This window comes from Rousettus aegyptiacus, unplaced genomic scaffold, assembly GCF_014176215.1.
Source record: "Rousettus aegyptiacus isolate mRouAeg1 unplaced genomic scaffold, mRouAeg1.p scaffold_m13_p_1, whole genome shotgun sequence".
In the NCBI taxonomy this organism is placed as follows: domain Eukaryota; kingdom Metazoa; phylum Chordata; class Mammalia; order Chiroptera; family Pteropodidae; genus Rousettus; species Rousettus aegyptiacus.
In genome coordinates this window covers 73464178-73485493 of record NW_023416284.1, presented here as the reverse complement: position 1 = coordinate 73485493, position 21316 = coordinate 73464178, and the positions used below count along the sequence as shown (strand labels likewise).

Below are 21316 nucleotides of genomic sequence, written 5' to 3'. Positions count from 1 at the left end.
TGCTTCGTTTTTTGGAGTCTTGAGTAATGGCTAGTCTTTATATTTAAACGTTCAGAGATTACAATGATCATATTGCTGGTGTGCAAGCAAAAATTGAGGTCAGCTTTGGAAACCAATTTGCCATTAACTTGTAAATTCGACTGTTTGCATATCTAAGAATTTCCAGTAGTTTCCTAGGTCTGTATCCCAGAGAAACTCCAGTGCAGTGCTTCCCAGGGGACAAGCAGAAGGATGTTTGCAGCACGGTTTGTGGTAGCAACAGACTGGCAACACTTTAGATGCCCTTGAACAGGGGAATCAAAATAAATTGTGGAATAGTCATACAACGGAGTATGATAAATAATAGAGAAAACTAATGGGCCAAGTATAAGCAAAATCATGGATGAATCTTAGCAACCTGATGCTGAGTTGGGAATAAAACAGGTCCCTTAAGTTTAAACACAGTGTGATACCCTTGTTGTGAAGTTCATCATCAAGCACAGTGAGATAGTATACTATTTAGGGATACATACTTGTGCTGTAACTTAATAAATAATGAAATGGGATGGAGAGAAGCACATAGGTAATGTTTTAGTAATTGGGTTCAGCTTTGGATTTGCAGATTTTAAAAATACTATTAAAAAGTGAATAAAATATTTGGGAAGTCTTCATTTTAGGAATTGGAACTTGCTCTGATCTTTGACCGTTGAAACTGAGCTGGTTGTGCTGTCAGTCATGTTAACTTGTACAAAGAAAAGTCCTTTCCAGTTCCACTCTTTATACCCTCTTCACTTTTCAGAATTTAAATAGTGATGGTTATGTTTCTATTATTAGACCGAACCTAGTTTTCAGTTTTATTTTGTGTTTCCCAAAGAGTGCTTGCTGTTAGTTTGTCTGGTCCTGTTGATATGTTTCCTCTTTGGTAAACCAGCATTTTATCTAAACAGTCCAAAACCTACTGATGATGTTCATAGGCAAGAGTTTTCCAGGTCTCCTTCTGTACCCAACAGCAGACCAAAGGCCAGAGTTAGACACTCTGGACTACCTAAGCACGTATTTTAGGAAATACTGAGAGCGTGATCAGAGGCTGATGATGGTTTTGGAAGTAAAAGCAACCTGGGGTCAACATCCTGTTAGGCCTTACCTTTTTCAATTTAAGTATCTTGTTACTTTTTTAGTCACTTGGGAAGAGGAAGCAACAATGAAGTCAGGGAGGGTAGAGATAGGAAAAGAGCTGCTATCACTTGCAGCACAAACTTCATTGCCCGTGTACACTCGCTCTGCTATTGGATTGATTGGAGCTGGAGATAAGTATCCATAAATAATCCACAAGCTTCAAATGTCTTATGGTTTCTACTTTCTTATTAACTTTGCCTCAGAATTACCATACATCCAAATATCTGTCTCTTAGCTCCTTTCCTATTCTGTTTTGGGTGCTTTTGATTAGTAAAGGCACCAAAAGACAAGTCCCAGCAGAAAGAAGAGGAAGAAAGCCAAATAGTCATCCTTTAAATGCCCTTTAATTGACTGTGTATGAGTTATGCTGCAGTGGGAGACATGCCAAACAGTTGTTCAACATGATAGGAATATACTGCACTGGAGAGAAGTAAGTGAGGGTCTGCTCCCTGGGCTCGCACTGGGCATAGAAGGACTGGAGAGGAGTTTTACAACCTTGTATTCTACAGAGAATTGTATCATGAGGTTGTTCCAGTCTGTACTCGTCCCTGTCCCTGTCCGCAAACACCACAGGATTCTTTGATGCCTTGGTTTGTATTGACTTTTGTCTAAGGAACTGGCTCTTTGATTTTGTTTAAGAACCATACCTGCATAAGCCTCAGTTTACTCGTCTGTGAAGTGGGGGATTGTACTAGATTGTCTCTAAGGCTCTAGCTGTAATTCTGATTTTAAAGTGGTGGATATCAAATCGAGATTAGGGAAGACAATCACTTACCTTCCTCCTGTTATTTTTCTGTTTAGAAATGAGGCAGGTACATATGCCTTGGTGATGTAGGAAACTGGAAGTGGCCAAATGGAAATAAGAATCTCCAGCCTCTAGTTAGTAACTGTCAGCTAAATGCTCTGAACAAAGCTAACATCTGCCTTTAGGGTTTCTGTGAGATTTAAGTAACCTGTGTAAAGCCCAGAAGGGGCTCATTCATTGGTTAAACAGCAACAACAAAATAAAAGTAATAGTAAGGGGCAATAGTAAAAGGGGTATTCAAGTTTCCTTGTATGAATCTGTGGGGAAAACTTTCAGTGCAGTGTGGGTTCTTTTGAGGGCGACACACCATCTTTTTTCCTCTTTGGAAAAGCATAAAGAAGAGAGTGTGGGATGGTGTTCAGAGCATGTGTTTTGGACATTATAATTGCCAGCTGAAGTTCAAAGGCTTCAAAAGAATTGACTTTAAAAATCAAAAAGCTTATGACATATGAAAGGAGATGCGAGCTCTAGTTATCTGAGGCCAGGGAGCTGGCCAGCCCTGTTGGATTCTTGCCTTTTTCACCCCTCTTGCAGCTGCCAGGCCACAGAGCCTGTTTTGTGAAAGATCCTCAAGAAACAATGAGGGAAAACAGCTTCTATTTTATTAGATTAGATGAATTTATGTGCCTGGGGGAGGGGTGTCCATGTGTTGGGGTAGGGAGGGCAGCGGTGGCCCATGCGGTCTTCACTTAAGTAATGAAGCACCCTGGTAGCTGAAATTGGAGGGAGGGGGAGGGTGGGCTGGAGGAGGAGCATGTGGAAAGAGATTTCTGCAGTCTGTCTGGAGAGCTGCCCAGGTTTCCCAGCCAAAAAAACAAATAAAAATAAATAAAAGGCAAGTGCTGAATGACACAGATTATGATATTAAAAAGGGATGCCATTGAAAATGTGCCATGGACCCTGCTGTCCGCGAGGGTGGAGTGTGTGCATGGAGGTGGGGGGCGGTCTGACAGACTGGGTATACAGAAGTGTGGACTGTCCCCATCAGAGGTGTCCTCCTACCCCCATGTCAGAAGTCCTAAAATGAGGATTTGTCTGCATTGCAGGTGGGGGAAATTGCAGGATGAAAGCTGGTCGCTCTTTTCTTCTTTCTCATTTCAATTTGTCAGGATGGGGGAAAAAAGCCCCAGACCCCTCCTCTTGGGTGTTAGATTCCCTCCCATTCACATAAATAACCTTCTCTCCCTGGCGCCTCCCCTCCCCCCGGCCCTGGTGCTGTTCGGCAGTCCTATTGCCTAGCAGAATCTGCACTGCCGGAATCTGCACTGCCGCCTGCTTATTACGTACAGGGGAGGATTGTTGACAAGTGCTCTGGAGCCTGCCTCTCCGCGCTCTTCCTTCCTCCCTCCCTCCCTCTGTCCTCCTTCCTCTCTGTCTCTCTGCAATGATCCGGCTCTGAGGATGGCTGCTCCACGGGTCTGTCAGGTGCAGTTTTTGGTGGCCTATCTTGAGGAACCTGGGATAGAAGGTCTGTTCCTATAAATAAAATAAAAACCAAATAGCTCTAGATTTGTTTCAGGCTGGTATGGCTTTTGTTGGAGAAATAGGCCTTTTGTGGGTTTCCCTGCTGGGGTCCTGATTAAATCCATTATGGATGGCAAGGTGCTATATATATGAGTATATAAAAAGTGTTATGATTTGCTTAATATTAATATTCTTTTAGCTTTGATATCCTCCCTAGGGGCAATGGTGGCTTCTGCAAAGGCACTGTGGAAATTTACAAGAGAATTAATGTCGCTCTTAAAAGATTCAGCTCCGTTGACCATTTTGGCCAAATCTGCAGTTTTAGCCAGGCTTGTATGAATTTAGACATTTGTATCTGGGGACCGAATGCCATACAGCAATGGCCGGACCCTTTATTTTATTGCCAGTGTACGTGATCCTTTCCCAGCATTTAAAAGCAGACGTTTGATTAAAGTTAATTAGTTCATCCTCACCGTAGCTTTGGTTTCCTTTATAATCATTTTGGTTTCATTTCCCTTCATATGTTACCTCTTCTTTCATTGAAAGATGGAGGAAACTGAGGCATGTAAATAAACAGTAAGTGATTCTAGGTTAGACCTTAAAGCTTTAAACTTCAAGTGCTCTTGATTCTTCTCCGATATTTCATGGATTAATCCATGTTTGTATTACTAGTTATAAATAAAAATGAATTTTAGGTGCCTCAGATCTTTGCAGATACTGTGTCCACATTCTTGGAGTTAGGCTTTCTGTTCTACTTCCATTCAATTGCAGTTTGGGGAAGATTGTTGCTATGGGAGGCAGAAGGCCTCTCTGAACTTGCTTGCTGTGAGCAGTTTTTTTTTTAGTTTTTTTTTTTTTTTAAACTTTGAATAGCCTACTTAATCCATTCTTATTATATTTATCTGAAAAGTGCATGTGCAGTTGATTGGTCTCTGTTTGAGTGAGGTAATGAGGGTATGGGGAAACTTCTGCTTCTCCCAGTTGTGCTACAGACAAAACAGAATTTCGAACTTCTGTGGGTCCATTTTTATTGTTTTAGGGGATAAGGACAGCCAGAGAGGTTTTGGGGGTAAGGGCGTGGCTGTTGATTTATCTACAAATTATAATGTCAGTCCAGACACAAAATATTTTGAGTTGTGCCCATTTATCATCACAGACTAGTATACAAACTAGTAACCTGATGGGATTTGTTGATATGTGTTAAAGCCAGCTTTGCCTAACTTTGTAGAGACTTGCTAATATTTGAGAGCCTGTTTCTTTGAGTAACTTATATTTGTGTGGTAAATGTAATGAAGGTATGAAGCTTTATAGATACACACATACATATATTGTAATTACTTAAAGGTAGACTAGCATTAGCTATCTGAGAAAATCACTAGCTGAGAACATGCTGTGTATATGGAAATCTCCCCTTGAGAAATGCTAATTCCATGATTTGTAAAATCGGATTTTGTGGCATAACAGGTTATCTGAATATAAAACTTTGAACATGTTGGTCTCATTTTTCTATCTAAAGGAATTTCTTGAAAAAGGCCCCATGTTCCCCTCCGCCGTATGCGACCCTAAGTTCCTGTGCACTGCAGCGATGCCATTGTTGTGCAGCTCACTTCCCGCCAGCCAGCGTTGTCTTCAATCACGTTTCCTCCGAATGTGGATGGCAGTCTTTGGCCTCTGAGGTTTTCAGTACTGGGCCATCTATATGGTGGAACCCTTTCACTTAGCTGATAGAAGCTTGAGTTGCATGTCCTAGGGGACTCCAGGGATTCCTGCTTTTGATGGACAGTGGTAACTGGGTTGCCTGGTAGGCATGCATTTGACTGGTTTGTCAGAGTAAAATTAATACGGTCTTGGGATGGGGTATGGACCTGGAGGAGTTATGACCTAGGGTAAAAGAGTTATGATTATTACATGCCAAAGTAGAACTTCTTATTGTAGAGCGATGTGGTGGTTTATATATTTTATTGTTATAAAAACCACATTAAGGATGAGGAATGAGCGAAAAAAGGTAGAGTATGGCGAGGAAGAGCCCTTCCCCCAAAGAAATAAGAGAGTTGTGCACAGTAAAATTTGTTCACTATTGTGATCATCAGAATTTGAAAAGCTTCTGGGCTGGTCCAGAAATCTTTATCCTAGAGATAAATCATGGATCCTTACCACTGAGTGATTTTTGTATTGAATAAAGTTCAGCTATGGCTTTTTGGTTGTTGTCGTGGGAACCTCTCCAGGAGGAGTGTTTTCTCTCTTCTTGTGACTCCTGGTCAGGACATGCAAAGGAGAGATCTTTTGTCTTTTGTCTTTTGTCTTTTATCTTTTGGCACTCTTCACTCATTTGGGTTTAAACAGCTAGAATAGGGCCCGTTTTCTAATATCAGTGATCTGGTCACCCTTCCTGTTTGCAAGTATGACGTGTCTGCTGGGCTTGTTCCTTTGTGCCTCAAGGTGAGGAAATGCCTTCTGGGTTCAAGGGTTCTTTCTGTTCCTTTTCCTGCTTGACTCTCAAATTTAGCCTTTTGCTTGATTTTGAAATAGGAATAAAAGAGTAGAGTCATACTTTTTTTTTGTTTACCCAGTGGCCCAACTTTTCCATGTTATTAATTATCCCTGTGTCAGATTTTTATCTAACAGCTTTTTTCAAAAAAATTAAGCATGCAACTGAGGTTTAGATTGCCTAAGAAGGTTTTGTGGGGGAAGAAGGTCCGTTGGCTTGAAGGGCTGCAGTGGCATTGACCCTATCTATCTGCCTATCCATCCATCCATCCATCCATCCATCCATCCATCCATCCATCCATCCATCCATCTACTTTTTGGGTATTAAACTAACAAAAACCGATGTTGCCCATGTATCTTGGGATACTCGACCCCCCGGCTGGTTTTGGACTGCAATTTCTTGAGCTGCAATGGGAAATCTACATAGCTGATTTGAGAGTAGACAAAGGGGAGCCCTGTTCTGCCCAGTGGCGTTCTCCTGAGGGAAAGGGATAATTATTTTCCATAAGCTGGGGTATTAAACCACTTTGATTTACCCTTCATTGACCAGGAGTGTGGCAGTGACATCATACCTCACGATTATCATTTGTTATCAGCCCTCTCAGTGTTTTGATATGGAGAGGATGTCACAGGGCTTGGCTTCACAGACATCTGTGCGCTGCTCACCCTCTTCCCTGCGTCCTATGATAGATCCAAAAGCTTAGCTTCTGACCCGAGTGTGTACATTTGGGTTTAAATTCCATATTCCTGTTGAACCTACAAAGATGGCCTGAGCCAGATTTTCCCTGGCATCTATATGTAAAAGCGAACAATCTAATTCTTTCTTTCAAAATTTGAGTGAAAATAGGCTTTTCTATGGTAATGGCAGCAAACTATGCATTCTGGGTACCTCAGAGAGGGTTCTACTTCAACCAAAGGGGTTGCTTTATAATTTTTTTCTCAACTCAAAGTGCTGCAGCCATCCCCACCCCCCAACTCACTCACTTACACACACACACACACACACAGCTGCTGAAAATGAAAGCTCTCTTTGGATGCTTGACTGTTTAATATGTAATGTGATACCTTGTCTCACAGTGACAGGGTGACAGACGGGCATTGGCTCTATAATACAGAATTACCTTTTGTGCATCTCTTTTACAACAAAGCCAAATACATTGACTCTCCCTAATATGCTAATACGTTTGGTGTGCTCCAGATGTTTTGGAGGCTAGGGAACAGCTTCAAAGGTCTCCTTGTTTTTCCTTTCTCTTTATCCGTTCTTTAAGCATTGCTTTTGTGAAATAGAGGTATTAGATTTACCTTCAGTTTTGTATTTGGTCATGTATGTGTAGCTAATGGGAGGACTGGTGAAACAACTTTGTGTCTAAAACATAAAATTACAAGGATTGTACATTCTAGTCCCCCCTTTCAGATATTAGTAAAGAATTACCTTCTCTATATACATTTGTATTCTTAAATCTTTAGCTCTCATCAATAGCTTAGTTGAAGTTCTTTCAGCTAGAGGAATCTTGGGCCTCATTTATGTTTCAATTTTCCCAGCCCCCCTTTATGTTAAAGCAACAGGGAAAAGATATATCTCCAGCCTCCAAGAACAGGAATTCTTAACGTCCCTTTGCTGCTGCTATTCCAGGCTTAGAAAGAAGATGGTTTTGGTATATATTGCCTTGGAAGCCTTTACATTTCTTTGCTAATTTAGGAGAGGGAAAAGCTTCTGAATTTGATGGCAGGGTCCTGTTTTATTTGATTTCTCTGGGGTTCTCAGCTTGTGAGAATGGGCAGCGCTGTTGTGGTGGCTGAGTGGTCTCATCTCGGGCCTGTGACATGCCGCTCCTGTCAGCTGATGGTGACTAGCTGAGGTTGCAGGCAGTCCCCAGGCTGCCTTTTACCGCAGTGATTTGGAATTTTCAGCTCATATTTATTGCTTTTGTGAAAGACAATAGACGTGGTTTAATTTAAGTTCAACCTACTGAATATTAATAGAGGAGAACAAATGCTAATGTGGGGAGACTGCATCTTTGGGCTGTTCAATTTCCTCCATTTAACCTCCTCTCCCCAACAAAGGTTTGTGTAGATTGGGGGAAGGGTTTGGAAAAATAAAATCAGTTTGTGTTAGAAGGAGGGGATGCCATTTCATTATTTCTCATTGACTAAAAATAATAATTTAAAAATTGGTGGCAGGGCTTTGTTAGGGGAAGGAAAAGGCAGCACCCATTGGCTCATTTAATGTTATAATAATGGCTGTTCTGCCCTGTGGCATCATATTCCATCTTGCTGACCTGGCTATTCTGGATCTGGCAGGCGGTGCGAGTTGGATGAAAACATCCAAAATAAAAGGCGGTGGCCAGTATGTATACTCGAGATGTGAAAAGGAGGTGTCTGTGGAGATGTGCAAAAACAAAAAAGCCCAGATTTATCCAACCGTGTAGACTAACTTAAAAATAAATGTAAATTTTCTTTGTACTGATATATACAGGATGGGAGTACTCAAATTGAAACAAGGCAAATCATAAGCAGAACAAGTTGGTCTCACCCCTTATAAAGGCTGTGGAAAGCTGAAGTCCTTCAATTTGCATAACAGGCAATCAGTTCCCTGTGTATGGACCCCATTTCCCTAATCTGGGAAGTCAGTCAGCAAGCAGTGTGTCTTCTAGTTGAAGTAATCAGCCATTGTTAATCCTTGAAATGGGGAAATTTTTGGAGCTGTTTGAAGAGATTAGTCTGCTGAGAGATTGGACAGTGGATACCCTACATTTATTCCTTTTAATGTAGCTAGCTCAGCCATACCTTAGTGTTTCAGGGCATTCTTGTCTGTTTTGCCTCACTTAAGCTTGTATACAGTCCATTAAAATTTTCCCTTTTTCATCTAAAATTTTATAATCCAGCTTTCCTGCATTTGTGCTTGGACGGTTGATTTTTTTGGAGGGTAGAAACATTATAACTTTTTTTACATTGATGCCTTAATTATGAACACTTTGCTTCAGCATGTTAACATTTTTAATGTTTGTATTTATTATTACCTGACTCTTATAACTTTGAGGTAAGTTTCCTAAGCATCCATCTTTTGCTTCACAAAATTATTGATATAGGTAGAAGAATGCCCCCACAGAACTTTGAGACTGGGCGCCTTACTGTTGTTCCATTGTCTTAAGGTAGCTTATGCAATCAAAATTCGTTTTCTGGGATCTCATTCACACTTGTTCAGAGCTTCATAGTGTCTTAGGGCAACTAAGTCTCTTTCTGGTTTGAATCCAGCTTTTCTCTACAATAGTGGTTCTCAAAATATGGTCCTGCACCAGCCAAAGCAGTATCTACATCATTTGGGAATTAGAATAGGACACAGTAGGGTTGAGGCCAGGGGGTGGGGGTGGGCTGGGGGGGGCAGGGGGGGGATGACTGTGTTGAACAAGCCCTCCAGGTGATTCTGATTCATGCTCAAGTTTGAGGATCACCACTCTTCACAGACTACTAAGATTATTCTTGTTAAGACAGCAGTATAGCTGTCATTGAATAGCTTAACTTTTCTCTGCTGAATCATTCACTTACTCATTCACTCAGCAAAAACTTGACTTGTTACATTCCTCAGTGTCACCTACAAGCATCTAGGCCTTCTTTATTTCCATCTTGATCCAAATATACTTTCAAAACAACTTCCTCCTCTTCCTCCTCTGCCTTCCCCCCACTTCTTCGCCCTCTCCCCCTCTCCTGCCGCCGCCGCCGCCGCCGCCGCCACCACCACCACCACCACCACCACCACCACCACCACCACCACCATGTTTTTGTATTTTGTTTTGGGGCATGTTGCAAATTCCAACTTTGCTATTCTTGTGTTGGTATTGCTAGCTTGTTTGCTGGCTCCATTGATATTCCCCATCCCTATCACTTTTTCTAGCTGTATAAGCTCAAAGCTGCTACTTTGCACATCCTACTAACTGTTTTGCATGTACTAACTGAGATTCCTGTGTGTTTGTCGATCTGTCTCCTCTTACTGGAATTTAGATTTTGTTTGATATGTCTGTATCCCCAGTGCCCTGGCATATGGTAGGTGTTATGAAAATGAATGGATGAATTCCTATTACCTCCCTCCTTTCCTTCTTTATTCTCCTTCTTGTACTATTGAAAAATTTGAATTCACACAAGAGTACACTTACATTTACATGTATATCTGTTTCTTTTCTTAACAATTTTACATATGGTTCTGTAAATAGAATTTTTATTTTGAATTTTCCACCCTTTTCAAGTATGGTAATTCATCCATCTTTTCCTCTTTTTACAAATATGACTCATATTCCTGAGCTGGTTTCTCAGTTAAGTATTTTCTGAGTTTTCCTATTGTTTGGGTGGGTTGGCAGCCACCACTCCCTGCTCCACTTTTCAGTGGGACATTATTACTGAAGTGCTCTAATTTAGTGCTGATAGAGACATAATTTCAACCCATGTTGTTTTAGTTTTCTAGAGCTCCATTTAAAAAATCGTTTTAAAAAGCTGGTAAGATTAATTTTAATATATTTGACTTTACCTAATAACACATCCAAAATATTTCAAAAATTAATTAATATAAAATTAATGAAGTTATATTCAGTTTTAAATTAATGAAACAAAAATAAAAATATTTCCTTATCCATACTAAGTCATATTTCAGATGCTCAATAGCTACATGTGACTAATGGCCACTGTAAAGGATAGCAAAACTTTAATCTGTGAAATGTTAACCATAGTGCTACCCTCTGACTCATGAATTTTCATAGAATTATGTCATTTTGTTTGTTTGGTTTTGGTTTTTTGTTTTTGTTTTTTCCTCACAGTGCAAACTCCCCACATTTTCTCTTTCTTGGGAAGTTGTATATATTTTCGTTTCCATATCGTAGTCATGACTCCAAAAGCCACATGTCTCAGTGATAGCCATGGGATCGTATTTACTGCAGTGTATTAGATTTCCAACCTTATTACACATACTCCGAAATGATGTGAAACTAGATAACTGGGGTAATGCATGCATAAACAGCAAGTGCCAGGGTTTTGTTGTAGTGTACTATGTTCTTTCAGAAAATTTTACCAAATACATAGAATACTGTATTCTATATCAGTTGTCCCTAGGCACTAAAGACTGGTGCTCCTATGAGAATCTAATGCCTGATGATATGAGGTGAAGCTGAGGCAGTGATGCTAGCTCTGGGGAGTGGCTGCAAATACAGATGAAGCTTTGCTGGCTTGCCCGCCGCTCACCTCCTGCTGTGTGGCCCAGTTCCTAACAGGCCACGGACCTGTGCAAGTCTGCTGCCCCGGGGGCTGAGGACCCCTGTTTTATATAGTGTAAATGCAACTAATAGGAATCACTCTTAAAGTGGTTCAATTAAAAAGGTATTTACTACAGGGAATTAAGTGCTTACAAAATTGGTGGAAGGTTTGGAAGAACAAAACTCAAAGGGTCACCCTGCACTTGTGACATCATTTAAAAGCCAGACATTATGTCTGTGAAAATGCAGATACTGTGCTAGCATTCCTGCTGCTGCGCATGAGGCTGGTGACTAAACTGAAATCGGGTGCCAGTTGCTGTGGACACTTTGTTGGTTCAAGCTTCTCCATGGGTAGAACATAAATTGTATCCAGAACTCTAGCAAGGACATCTGAGGGCTAGAAGACTGACCAGGCTTTTATTTAACTGACTCCCATTAGTGTAGCCTTACTGCTTGTTAAAATATTTCATTTCATTTGGCACAGCCCATCTCTAGGACTTTTCTCCATTGTGCTTACACACCCTGGGGCCCCAAGACTCCCTTTCCTGCATGGTGCCATATATGCAGTAGTCAGAGAAAATCTTTATCCTTTGAAACAAGCAAAGGCATATATGGTGACTGTCTAATACATTGGATTGCTGTGAAGAGAAAAGTTTGGGTAGTAGGATTTCCAGTTCACAACTAAGATACGGCTATAAAGTAAAGATGCTTTTTCTTGTGTATCAGGCACTGGTTCCTGAAGACAATTTCAAAAAAAAATTTCATCATTTCTAGAGTAAATATTTAGCCCTTAGAGGATAACTAGTTTGAATTGGTAATACTTGAGATGCCTTGCTTTCCCCCATCCAAGCCCTAAAAGATGTTTATGTACGTCAGAAAAGAACCTGACAGTATATTATCATGATTTAAAATTTCTGCTTGAATTTTTTGCTGCTGAAATTATTTCCTTTTTAGACATTTCACTCCTGTAAAAGGTTAAAAGTAGATGAGGTGTGAGATTCTCCCCTCCCCCATTCAAAAGGGATGTGTGCTTTTAATTCTTTTCTATCCAGAATCTTGTCTGTTTTCACAAGCCATTGTGTAGGGTTAACTGTGGAAAAGTGCTGCTTCCTGATATCATGTATTTAAGTGTTTGTCCCCTTTTCTCACCTGTAGGGCTCCTTGGTAATGGCCAGTCTAAGGGATTAGGACCAGCATCAGAACAGTCAGAGAATGAGAAGGATGATGCATCCCAAGTGTCTTCTACTAGCAACGATGTTAGTTCTTCAGATTTTGAAGAAGGGCCGTCGAGGAAAAGGTTAGTACCCAAGGCTGAAAGTATCGGTGCCTTAAGCAGGGACTGCAAACTAGGTGCCAGATTTTGCCACATGGAAACAAACTTGAGCCCATTCACCCAATCTCCTGATTTTTCATAGAGGAGCCAGAATGCTGAATTTTTATGTGAGATGTCCTGGTTTCTAAATAAAAATAAATACATAAACAATAGTATGGGCCAAGCAAAACATGTTCCTGCCCTAAAAATTAGCCAGTCACCAACTTGTAATTTCTGTCTTCACTGTTCATTTTTATTGATTTTCATCAGTAGTATTCCTTGACTATATTAGATGGCATTTTGCCATTCCTGAAGAGAAATGTTCCTAAAAATCTGAAGAATTAAATGTGGTGTTTCTAAAAAATTTCCCCCCTCATCAGGAAAGCAAAATCCATTTGGTGTTTAATTAGGTAGGTTAGTAGTTGTGGAATCAATTTATTTTTATTTTTATTTTTATTTATTTTTGGAATCAGTTTTTAAAACATTAATTTTATCAGCAGTTTTTTAAAGAATGACTTTCCTAAATAAACTTTACATAGTTTGATAAGGAAGTAGGCTCTGTGGTAGATTGATTAGTTTGTGGTTTCATGGTCAAACAGTGGCAGTGACATTATATAATAATGCTTTCAACTGGATGTTTAAGAACCATTTGCTAGTTATCTCCCTTATTTCATATCTCATGTATTGTTTCCCTTTTCCCCCCAGTTAGAATTTATATTTCATTTCATCCTTTTCCGTTCTCATACTTGATGTTTTCCTGGATGACTAGGTTAATGACATTTTCTTAGAATCTGTTAGTTTGAGAGGTTGGGGAAAGGAAAAAAAAATCCCCTGGTCCAATCGTCTTTGTTTACTCTTTCTACAGAATTACGGTTACTTTTCGGAAACTAACTAGATGTGTGTATCTAATGAAGAACTGAGTATGGTGGAAAATTAAGAGGAAAGGACAAAATTAGCCATGTGTAGATATTTGACGTCCTTAACAGAGCTATACTTTGGATCTGAAATTTGAGATGCGTTGGAGCATTATTTTCCTCCATCATGCAGTATCTTTGTTTGGAAAGCCCCATGATACAGAGTCTGTATTAACTTCCGTCCTTATTTTTCTTTTAATCCTCAGCACTGTGTCTCGGATGTCAGTAGATTTGTCGTTAGGACAGTTAGCATGCATATGCAAGAATTATCTCTACTAGTATACTGGGCTTTTGTATGCTGTTCTTTTTAAAGACACTTGGGTGAGTGTCTCAGTAACAAGCCTATTGTGTTTCAGATACTCTGTAACAAATATTCACACTGCCCCAGTTTGAGGACTGCATTATCACAAGAGAAGGGAGTGCAGGATGTGTTTTAAAAAACCCACATCAGTAAATATATTGGAATGTGTAATAATAATAGATGTGCGTCAAAACATGAATGAGTAGTTATGCATCTAGCATCATCTTTCATCTCTGTTTGGGGAACAAGATTTGGTGAGTGTGTGGTTAGAAGTGACAGCACCCAGACCTTTAGTTGTGTCATGTAGCTGTTCATCACCCGCATGTCTGGTAATATACAGTCGGCGTGGGAGTGTGGTGACGAACATCAGTGGGCTTTATTCTTTTGGAAGGGGGGCCTTTTGTCCCTAGCTTGTAGTGCCTTTCTCAGATGACGGCTCTGCTTGCTTCCTCTCCGTCTGGCATATTGGTGTTGCGTGGCAGCTGTGTGCAAAGCAGTCATTTAACTTCAGTGCTCCAGGCCAGTGGAAAAGAGAAGCTTTGTTCAGGAAGAATTTAAGGAAAATTTTACTATTGCTAGTCTGCTCTAATTATTAGTGCGCCAAGCATCCTTTCTTACCAATTGAAGACACATAGCAGCATTTTATATGATTATAATCACCCTCTACTAGTGAAATCTTTCAGGGACATATGTAAATTAAGGGTTGACCCGTTAGGCTAGTTTTAGGGCTTGTCTCCGGTGGCCTGGAATACAGGCAGAGGGCTGTGTAGTTTATGAACAGGTAATGTAGTTAAGGCATACATTTCTTGTAATGTTGCAGGCAGGGTACATAACAAGTACAGAATAAAAACAACTTTAAGTACTTTCTGGCTCATTTGTTTTATCCCTCATTGGTAGTCAGTATGAATATTTAGTATAAATAATTTGATACGAACCCTGTCTTCTAAGGCAGAACTTGTAAACTGGAACCTGAATTCCTAAAGTTTTGCTAGTGTGCTACTCACACTGCAGTACTCTGCTCTTCTTCTGCATATACTGTACTTTTTGTAATAACATTGACTGAGTGTGTTGTCTCTGCTGATGACAAGTCAAGTCCAGAGTAACTACTAAAAGTGATTAGTTCAAAATATTACCTCAAGCTCTGAGTGGATTGTTGACTAGATGCTACTTTTTACTTTGTGTCTAAAATTCTCTAAGCCTCCTGTGTGTGTGGGGGGGTGTGTGTGGGGTGTGTGTGTAAAGAGCATGTTTCATGATTGACCATTTTGTATTCCTTGTTGGCATTTAGACTTTCTAGGAAAAAAACATTGAATCCTAAAAATTGAGCACCGTGATTTACATACATACTGGCTGTGGAGAAAGCATTCTGTACATTTTTGGAATGATACGAATTAGTAGCTATTCTCATACAGTCAATTATTCTTTCTAAGTCCATGTCTTTAGGGTTACCAGTTAATATGCCTTTTGGTGGGGAAAGGGGGAAAAGAAGGAAAGATTTTGTTTTTGATTCCCTTAAGACAAATTAAAATCTGAACGTGTAGACTGTACCAGCCTTAGTTCAACCTTGCCCTGAGTTTCCAGCCTGTAAATTGAAGCAATTCTATTTTCTGATGATGCTTGTAACATGTTTTTTAAGTCTTTAGTCAGAACATCCCATATGTTTACAAAGTGTTATTTTTCTACAGGAAACCCCCTAAGCTATGTTTTGGTGTAAGTACTTGATACCATTGATTTTAAAGAAGTTGGAATCTTTTTGTCACGTAGAAAGCAGTTGAATCCAGAGTCTGTAGGATTTATTTTTCTTTATTGAGGCAAAAATATGTTATCTTTTTATCTAGCCATTAAGAGGTCATTATCTAAATCATTCTTTGCAAAAGGAAAAGCCTCCCTTTCTTTAGAAGCTCTTTCTTTAGAAGCTCGCTGCCTGTTTGATGGACAAGGCAGCCTAACCAATGGAGTTCTGGAAGACTTGGCACTGATAGGAGTTCCTAGGTGTTGATTTTCCTTTTGATCATTGTGGTGGGTGAATTAATTTTTTTTTTTAACAATTATAATTAATGTAGTTTTTACTATTTAGAATGGAAACCTTATAGAGACATTCAGCCTTTAATCATCCTTTCCTGAATTTGTTGGTGGCCACACCTAGCTCCTTCCACGCCCCCACCCAATCCCATTACACTTCGTTATCGTAAAATTTGTGTTTCCTGGAAAAAGTATCTGAGTGTTTTCTCTGAAACCAGAATGGACAGTTTTTGTTAGTCAGGTGTAGACTGACTATTAGAAACTCTGGAATGGTCGTTATGGACCATAGGAGGTCTCTGTTTGGCTGGTGGAAAGGAAGGTATTATGCAAAAAAGTTGGTGATGGTATGTTTTTAGGTGTAAGTGAATGGAAGATCCAAAATGCATGGTCCAAAAAGAGGCAATTTGAATTGACCACTCTAAGATATAGCAAAGTTGACTGCGTGTTTTCTATTTTTGGGTAGGTGGAGGGACTAGGTAGGAAAAATGTAAAGGCAATGGTAATTTTTAAGGTCATGTTATGGGACCTTTGTGTGTGGCACAGTGGTTAAGAATATGAGCTGAAGCTAGACATGTGGCTTCTTATTCTGGCTCGACTACCGCTTTTGTGCTCTTGGCAGGTCCTAGAACATTGCTGGGCCCCACTTTTCTCACCTCTATAATGTCTCAGACAGTATTAACCACCCATGGTGGTTTTGTATGCTCAACAAGTTAATTCATGACAAGCACTCGGGTGTAAAATGAGTACTGTGTGCTAGGTATCATTAGCTATTGGAGTATGTGGCACATAATAGGCACATTCATTGCAGACTTTTCAAACATGTTTTACAGAGATTTTGATTTATACAAATTATGATTCACATCTTTTCTCCATGGTACCACTGTCACAGCCATCTGGGGGCAGATGGAAAAGTGTGGGTGCATGTCCCTCTTTTGAAGTTATTGAGTCACAGGAAAGATCTTTGTGGTTGTATAGTGTGACCTTCTTCCACAAAGCTTGGTGTGATCAGGTATTTCCTTGCATAGAGCAGGCAGAAGTGAGGTGAGGTTGAAGTTCATGAAGACAAGGTATTGGTGAGCAGATTCCATCTCCATCTCAGCTATTCACAAGTTAGTCATTGCATCACCTTGGGGGAGCCCCAATTTTGTCAGTACTTCATGCTAAGGTCCCTGATAGGCTTTAAAAACAAATTCCCAAGAGGGTCTACTGAACTAGTAAAAAGTACAGACTGCCTCTGCAGGGACATAACTGTTTTCTTTCTGTTAAAGAGTTAATGTATTTGAGTTAGACCTATGGTATATAAGACTTGCTGAGTTCAAAGATAGTTCTTTTCCAGTAGATTGGATTTTGAGTGAAGAATTATTTTAAGAGTGAGGATGCCACCACGACTTAGTGCAGTTCAGTTTCTGAATATGAGTACATGTTGATGACAATGAGAATTCTCCTAGGCATTTTAACTAGGTATTTTTTTCCATAGGTGAATTGCCAGTGTACATGTTTTCCTTATTATTTCTGTTCTGAGTTACTTTGTTGATCTAAAACACTGTCATACCTCCAAGATGGGAAGTAAGATAGGCCCACATGCACAGGGTTCTTGCTTGTCAGCATGCACTATTAGAAATGGGAGTTATTCAATGTGAACATCCTTAAGAATTTGAAAAGCCTAAGTATTTTTTACATTTCCCTTTTACAGAATGCATTAGTAGTATAGTTTAATGTTAAATGCTGTTATTGCCAAACATCAAAGCAAACAAGCAGCACACAGCTTAGGTATATTTCTCTTAACTTTTGATTTATGTTTTAACGCCTTTACTCACCAGGCTATTTGAGATTATTTTGTTACAGCCTTGAAGAATAATTTACAAAGTAGAGATTAGTACTGTTATAATTCTAGAACTACCTTGACCAACACAATTTCTTTACTTAAAGAAGTAAGGAATGGTCAAAATTGAGGAATGAAATATTATGTGACACCTTTAATAAAGTGAAGTTAAATTTAAAATAAAGGTCGGTGTGTTTAGCCTATCCACTCTTTTTATATACCTAAATAGTTGCCATTTTGCATGTTTTTTTTTTTTTTCTTTCTATAGATGTCGTTCTGGAATCAGTTTCCTTTTCCTTTAACTTGAAGGACTTTTACATTTTAACATCTTTATATTTGAAAGATGTTTTTGCTGGGTATAGAATTCTAGGGTCCCCCCCCCCCCCCCGCCCCCCGCCACAGTAATTTAAAGATATGTTCTACTCCACTGTCTCTTGGTTTGCATTGTTTCTGATAAGAAGTCTGCTATTATTCTTAACTCTTCAAGAAATGCCATTTCCCCAGTCTACATTCCCCCTCCCCCCCGCCCCCCGCCCCCCGCTCCCCGTATCATGCAGTGTACCTTGGTGTACAGTTTTGTTTGTGTTTCTTGTGTTTGGAGTTCATTGAGCTTCTTAGTTCCGTAGATTACATCAGTTTGGGAAAGTTTGGAGCCAATATTTCTGCACATTTTTTGTGTGTGTGTGCATGTTCCTCTTTCCTTTTTTGGAATTTCACCTGCACATATATTTGTCTCCTTGAAGTTGTCCCACAGCTCATTGATGCTGTTCATCTTATTTCGGTCTTTTTTTACTCTTTGTTTCATTTTAGGTAGTTTCTACCCCAATTCTGTGCACATCTACTTTTTAATCTCAGAGAGAGTTGTTTCTATCTTTACAAGTCAGATTTTGATCTTACTGTCTTAAGTGTCTCTCTTAATATGCTTAGATTTGCTCTGTTTTCTTGAGCAAATGGAATACATTTATAATAGATATATATATTTTTGCGTACTGATTCCGTCATCGGTGTCATTTATGGTTCAATTTGGATCGATAGATATTCCTTGCTTGTCTTGTAGTTTCTTATTGTAAATTTCTCTTTTTGAGTGCTGGATATATTTGTATTTTTCTACTTGTTCTTGAGCATTGATTTAGGATGTGATTAAATTACTGGGCAGCAGTTCGATCCTTTTGGGTCTTGGCTTTTTCAGCTTTGTTAGATAAGGCTAGAATAATGTTTGATGTAGGGTTAAGTTTTCCCCACTACTCAGGTAAAACCTGAATGAGTACTTTATTCAGTGCCCTGTGAAACATGATGCTTATTTCCATTTTGGCCAGTAGGTGCAGGGTACTGTTCCTGGCCCTGTGTGGGGTTTAGGGACTGCTCCCTCTAATCCCTTGGTGTTGTACTTTCCCTTGGGTAGTTTCCTCACACACGTGTGCTGGCTCGTACTCACTCAGCAAGTACTTGAGGAGGACTCTCGGCTGATTCCAGAGTTTCTCGTGTGACTCTCACCTCTCAAGTACTCTGCAGATTCTGTTCCATACCTTGGCTTCCACAAATTCTCAACTCCTTCTCAACTTGGATTCCTTTAGACTCTCCTTGAATTTCCCTTTCTTGTGGCATGGCCTGGAAATTTTCCTCAAGGCTTTAAGCTGAGCAGTCATTTTTTCCCCTCCTCTTGGGACTGCAGTGCTTTGTTATATGATGTCTATGGTCTTGTGTGATGCTTTAGTTTTTTTCCAGTCAGGAAATAAATTGTGTCTCTATTATTCTATCTCAAACAGAAGCAAAAGTTCCTAGCTGTTTTTTGAGTACTGAATGAGGGAGAGCAAAACACACTCCCAGGAAATGTATCTTCAGTAGGTCCATACATGGTTTCAGTTACCTGCGGTCAACTGTGGTCCAGACATTAAATGGAAAATTCCAGAAATAAACAACTCATAAGTTTTAAATTGTGCACCATTCTGAGTAGTGCGATCAGAACTCATGCTGTCCTGCTTCATCCCATCTGGGACGTGAGTCATCCCTTTGCTGTATATGCTCCCCTCTTGTTAGTTACTTAGTAGCCATGTCAGTTATCAGATCAGCTGTGGTGGTATGGCAGTACTTGTGTTCAAGTAGCCCTTATTTTACTTAATAATTGCCCCAAAGTACAAGAGGAGTGATGCTGGCAATTTGGATATGCCACAGAAGAACCATAAAGTGTTTCTTTTCAGTGAAAAGACATGTATAGGAAAAAAAAAATACACCTACATACATATAGGGTACGTTACTATCTCTGGTTTCAGGCCACCATTGCCTTGGAACTATCTTTCGGACATACCTCTGCCGATAAGAAGGGACTACTGCACTATGTTTGTACTTTATCGTAGACATAACATTTCCATTTAATTATTAGTCATGAAAAGAGAAAATAATTGTGTAAACACACAGTGAAAAAGAAAATTTCAAAATAAGGAATCAATGACCTATAAATAGAAAAATCTCACTATCGAGATCTTTCAGACTCTAAGGTTGAAGTTCTAGAAAGTCTGTCTCTAAAAGAAAAAGAATGGCCTCTTAGTAAATATATAACATTGTGCTAGTAAATCTTACCTTAATCCTCATAAAACACCTGGAAAGTTTTACTATTATTGTTTTATAGCTGAGCCAGCAAATGTTCAACATACTTTACTAATGACACATTTTTATGAGTAGCAGTCAGGATTCGAACCCAGGTCTATGTATCTAGACTTTTCAACTGTACCATGTCACTTTCGGTTAAGGGTATCAGATGTACGCCTTATTCTTTCAAGTATCTCCTGGACAAACAAATTCCAGAAGGGCACTCCTTTTGGGCCCAGCAGTACCTGGCTTAGTGAGTGGAACCATGGCAGGATCACAACTCTAACCGCCTCCTCAGCTTGAGTACCTTTGTGTAGTGCACACCCCTTGTGGCTTCTCAGATCATATAACCTAGTAAATGTTTTCTCTGCCAGTGTCTGTATTCCTTCTTTAATGAAAGTGACAAAATTATTTTCTTCATTGTAAACCAAACAGTAGAAAGGGGGAAAACTTTCGTATTTTATACTGATCAAAACAGTTTGCTTTTGAAATCATCTCTGGAGCTCTCCAGAATTAGAAGTTATAGAGGTCATGCTTTTCATACAGAGAGGTTGTTTATCCTGGATATGAGGACATTTAGGACCTCTGTTTCAGGTGGCTGTTCTAAATAGATCTGTGCTTCGTTTGTGATTTTAGTGGGTTATTCCTGTGTTTCTCTGGGAGAATACTTTCTTTTTCACTTTTCATTTAGCTGCCTAAAGTTGGTGGGTTTTGAGGGGTGAAGTATTGGCTTGCTTATATTGCCTATTTACAGATCTACTTCACTTGTTCATATAGTTCAAGTTTGGAACAGGAGTTTATATCTCTCAGCTCTTTATACTTTAACCTTGATCTTGAGTGTTTCCCCAGGTAAAATGGCCACCAAGGTGAAACTGAGAGTCAGATGACTCAAGTTGGAGAGCAGAGAGCTGTGAGAGCATTTCTGATTGTAACAGAGGTTCTCACTGGCTAAAGCACATGCGTGTTCTGCTTACTGCAGGATGACACATGCTGCTCACCCACGTTCATGGTCAGGTTTTTTTTGCCCCCTGCAGCTAAATCCTTTGGGATTCTGTTCAGACCACTCATAATTCTCAGGAGTCCATTTCCCTTCTTTCCCCTCCACTTCCCAAGGCACTGGTTATCTCTATTAAAGAGAGACATCTTCCTTCCCCCCTCACCCTCCAAACCCGCCTCCCCCCCCCCACCACCAATGTTGAAATAGAGGCTGG

General features: G+C 39.8%; 1 protein-coding gene across 5 annotated transcripts in view; it reads left to right on the top strand.

Annotated features, from left to right (window-relative positions):
* Nucleotides 1-21316, top strand: part of JARID2 (jumonji and AT-rich interaction domain containing 2) — a 240290-nt gene that overhangs the window by 126440 nt on the left and 92534 nt on the right. For 3 of the 5 annotated variants that reach the window (XM_016130062.2, XM_036236976.1, XM_036236969.1), the window contains exon 3: nt 12304-12445. The exons of 1 other annotated variant lie outside the window; for it this stretch is intronic. In XM_016130062.2, the coding sequence (XP_015985548.2) occupies nt 12304-12445 (142 nt within the window). Of the gene's footprint in view, nt 1-2708; nt 3429-12303; nt 12446-21316 lie in introns of those variants that run through there. One more of the 5 variants, XM_036236964.1, reaches the window with a different exon arrangement.